The sequence below is a fragment of the Mesitornis unicolor genome, unplaced genomic scaffold (genome assembly GCF_000695765.1).
Source record: "Mesitornis unicolor isolate BGI_N332 unplaced genomic scaffold, ASM69576v1 scaffold8031, whole genome shotgun sequence".
Classification (NCBI taxonomy): domain Eukaryota; kingdom Metazoa; phylum Chordata; class Aves; order Mesitornithiformes; family Mesitornithidae; genus Mesitornis; species Mesitornis unicolor.
In genome coordinates this window covers 505-2,445 of record NW_010161635.1, presented here as the reverse complement: position 1 = coordinate 2,445, position 1,941 = coordinate 505, and the positions used below count along the sequence as shown (strand labels likewise).

The 1,941-nt window shown below is 40.3% G+C and overlaps 1 protein-coding gene across 1 annotated transcript in view; it reads right to left on the bottom strand.

The window, feature by feature from the left end:
- Positions 1-1,864: 1,864 nt before the first annotated feature.
- Positions 1,865-1,941, bottom strand: part of LOC104547607 (pituitary homeobox 1) — a gene marked incomplete at its 5' end in the record, with an annotated part of 529 nt that continues 452 nt past the window's right edge. Inside the window, one exon of the mRNA XM_010193384.1 lies at positions 1,865-1,939. Coding sequence (XP_010191686.1) covers positions 1,865-1,939 — 75 coding nt within the window. The remainder of the gene's footprint in view (positions 1,940-1,941) is intronic.

Sequence of the window (1,941 nt, the reverse complement as noted above, 5' to 3'; positions counted from 1 at the left end):
GCTGCCCCTGGGGTGGCGGGAACCAAGACCCCCTCCCCAGCCGGGCCGTGGGGCGACGGCGCAATTACCGGGGGGAAGCGGAGGGGCCCTCCCCGAAATGCCCCCGCCGAGCGGGGGAGGAGAAAGCTGCTTTTCTTCTTCTTTAGTTGAGCTCTCAACAACAGCCAGAAAATAACATTAAAGCCATTTCTAGATTTCGTTTCGGGTTTTTTTTTGTTTTGTTTTCTTTTTTATTCCCATGCTCTTAATTTTGAAAAAAAAAAAAATCACAAAACATAACTTATAAAACAATATATATACTGCATCCTTATCCACAACAGCATAATTGAAACATCCAGCGTAACGTTTACCACAGTTGTGAAATACACTGGGAAAGAAGTACCGTGTGCATTTTATATTATGTTTCTTTGTCATCTACAGGTAATAAGTATCGACAAAAATAAGCAACAAATATGCCTGCAATTAAACTTCATATGCGTTTTGTATGCGTATTAATAAAGTTCATATTTATCATTTCCATGGTTTTTTTTTTCAACAAGCATTTGTTAAAGTATCTACATTTACATAATAACACCTTAAGATAATAACACCTTAAGATAGGGTTGGGTTTTATTTTTTTCGTTCCTCGTTTTTCTTTTATAGTTAGAAAAGCGAGGAACGCTTTCAGCTTTGCTAAGCAACCTTCCCGGACGCCGAGGCTCGCTGTTTCTCTAGCAGAGATGCAGTATCTGGATTCACTTCATAACCGACCATTTTTCGTCTTTTTTTTTCCCTAGACTCTCTAAAAGGGGGTTGTTTTTTGTTTGGTTTTTTTGTTGGTTTGGTTTGGTTTTTTTTAAAGAGTAAACCCCCCTGCGTTTAAATAAAGATGAATGATAATTTCATTATCAGAATAAGACTTTGAACGGGGAGAATGCTGAAGTTTTCGCATCGCTGGAGGGTTTCTCTGCTCTCTCACAACCGAGGATACTGCAGTCTTTTGGAAAGGATGAAGAGGTAGGAACCTGGAGCTGCTTAGTATCAGGAATGACTGGATTATAGCTTCCAACTAAAGAAAAAACATCAAGAATCATGCATTTTAAAAACAGTTTATTCAACGGCCAAGGACAATGATCTGGCACAATGCAACGGTAGATATAAATATAACCTTATATAAGTGGTTGACCCTTGTCATTATTATTTTTAATAGTTTCATACCTAATATTTTAACCGTTTTTCCCCGCAGAATTTACTCTGCGAATTATATCCCCCCCCTTTTTTTTTCTTTTTTTTTTTTTTTTCCGAGTGTGATTCTGTTTCTCAGTGGTAAACATTAACCAAACTCTTCCCGTGCGACAAGCGGCCAAGAACCGTCCCACCAGCTCTCACCACCGAGGCGTCCCCCGCCCTGGCCGCCCTCCCCGCGGGGAAGCGGCCGCCTCACCAACTCGTGTGCAAGTTCAAGTAAACACATACAACCCGCATAATCCAGAGAAAAATTGCAACTCATCCATGTACCAGATTTCGGTGTCTCTTGCAAAAGTTTTCTGGTCCGTTTACGGTTTATGATGTTTTGGGGTTTTTTTTCCTTTTAAAGCGCTGTTCTGTTGGTTGCGTCGTTGGTTTGCATTAATATATCTTTTTCTTTACAGTCGAAGTCCGCGGAGCTTTTTGGAGTTTTTTTGGTGGTGTTTTGTTTGGGGTTTTATTTTTTAATTTTATTTTCCTCTCTCACTTGTTCGGGTTTTGCTGTTAGACATCATCGGGTTTTAATTTTTTTCTTTTATTTCTTTTTAATTTTTTTTTCCTTTTCCGTTAAATGTCGCTTTGCTTCTGCTTTGCTATGTCGGCGCTGTTTTGTCAGAGGTGGTTTGTGTCAAGTCCGTCAACTGTTATACTGACAGGCGTTTAGACTAGAGCCGGGGCTTTGCAAACTGCTGTAGCCGAAACTGGAGTGCTGCT